Consider the following 1,913-nt stretch of genomic DNA (forward strand, 5'->3'; position numbering starts at 1 on the left):
GTCCGTGTCGGTATATGGACCTCGCGAGTCCCCCATGGGTCATGATCTCTCGATGTATTTCCGAGGAGTATCATGTATATACGGTCGAGTGAGTACTGGGTATTCTGAAACGATTCATTTCATGGTATCATATTGCATTGCATTTCATCACATCGTTTATTTTTGATGATTATGTGTTTTGTTTGGTGTTTGGAAAGTACTTGATGTTTGATTACCTTTATTGATGAACTTAAATAGTGAGTGTAATACATATATACCTATATAATTTAAGAATTTATTTTTTTTTATATAAACTCCCATCACTACTTCTTCGTTGTCGATCAATGAGACATACTGAGTACACGTGGTTTCGTACTCATACTACACTTGTTGCACTCTTGTGGTGCAGATTCGATTCCGAGTAGGAGCACATCTCGAGGAGCAGTTTGAGTCCGAGTTTGGAGTGTCTTGGAGTTGTGGTGAGCTGCTTGGCTGTTCCGTGGCCCACACCTCCCTCTATCTTTTATTTATTCTGTTATTAGTATTCAGACAGGATATCCCTTATGTTAGATTTGTCATTTAGTTTCAGACTTGCATCGAATTTAGAAGCTCTTGTACTTAAGACACCAATTCTTGGGGTGATATATTTTAGCTTCCGCATTCGTACTTATAAGGAACTCAATGTTGGAGATTCTTGCTAAGTGTTAGTCTTTTTACTCATTTGTTGGTTTAGTTGGGTTAATATGTTGGGTTGGCTTACCTATTGGTTGGGAACATAGGCGCCATCACGACTTGCAAAAATTTGGGTCGTGACATTTAATAAATTTTTGAAACATATTTTATTAGTTTTTCCATCGTATTCATATTGTTACTATTATTAGTTTGAAATGGAAATAAAAATGAAGTGTAGATGTTAGAGATCTTTATTGTTTTCATAGAATATGAGATTTTCGATCATGGTCGTGTATATTATTTAAAGTTAAAGTGAATTTTACACATAATCAACTCTTTTGTAGGTTGGTATAATAAAAGGCGTTAGAAAAAAGGAACAATGAAGTGGTTTAGCGACCAAAAAGGGTTCAATTTTCTCCATATTATGGTGGTGATGAGCTTTTTGTTCATCAATCTAGTATAGGATCTAAAGGCTTTCATAGTTTAACTGACTGTAAAGCGGTTGAACCGATGTGGAATCTTGGAATGATGGCCATACGAAGGCTACCAATGTTGTCGGCCCAGATGGTGCTCTTATGAAAAGAGGATCCCGTAATCGCAGAGGTGGTGGAAGTTATTCCTTTAGTGGTGGTGGTTTATATACAGTTTAGGTGGGAAATATTTTGGTGGAGAAGGTTGTCAGGCAGGCCGTATAGAGGTGATGGTTTATATGGCGGTGGTGGTTGGAGGTATGGTGGAGGTGGCGATGGGTATAGTGGTAGTGGTAGAGGAGGAAGTGGGTGTTTCAAGTGTTTAGACGATTTTCATTTCATAAGGGAATGTAGCAAAAGTTGTGGATATGGAAGGGGTCTGATGGTGGGAGATATGGTTGCACGACAATGGAGACGGAGGTGGTGGGAATGTATTTATATAAAGGGTGTCAATGTTACCAACCCTTCTTCCCCTAACTTGTAATGACCACCACCACCACCACCACCTCCTCCACCTCCTCCGTCGTCAACCATATTAACCACCACCATTGCTTCCATATCCATTACCTTGACTATATTTCCTTGAAAATGACCAGCATACTCACACTTGCAATACCCACTTCCTCCTCTACCACCTCCACCTCCACCATACCTCCCACAACGATTGTCATATCAACCATCACCTCCATAATGCTTGCTACCTCCCTAACCACCTTCAACATCACCATATATCCCACCTCAAGATCAATATCCACAACCACCAACATATAAATCACCCACAAAACCTCCACA

At 39.7% G+C, this 1,913-nt stretch overlaps 1 protein-coding gene across 1 annotated transcript in view; it reads left to right on the forward strand.

Annotated features, from left to right (window-relative positions):
• The window catches only part of LOC114075309, a 3,559-nt gene extending 2,112 nt beyond the window's left edge, over positions 1–1,447 (forward strand). Inside the window, exon 2 of the mRNA XM_027913794.1 lies at positions 1,302–1,447. Coding sequence (XP_027769595.1) covers positions 1,302–1,447 — 146 coding nt within the window. The remainder of the gene's footprint in view (positions 1–1,301) is intronic.
• The last annotated feature ends 466 nt before the right edge of the window (positions 1,448–1,913 follow it).

Source organism: Solanum pennellii, chromosome 12 (assembly GCF_001406875.1).
Source record: "Solanum pennellii chromosome 12, SPENNV200".
Taxonomy (NCBI): domain Eukaryota; kingdom Viridiplantae; phylum Streptophyta; class Magnoliopsida; order Solanales; family Solanaceae; genus Solanum; species Solanum pennellii.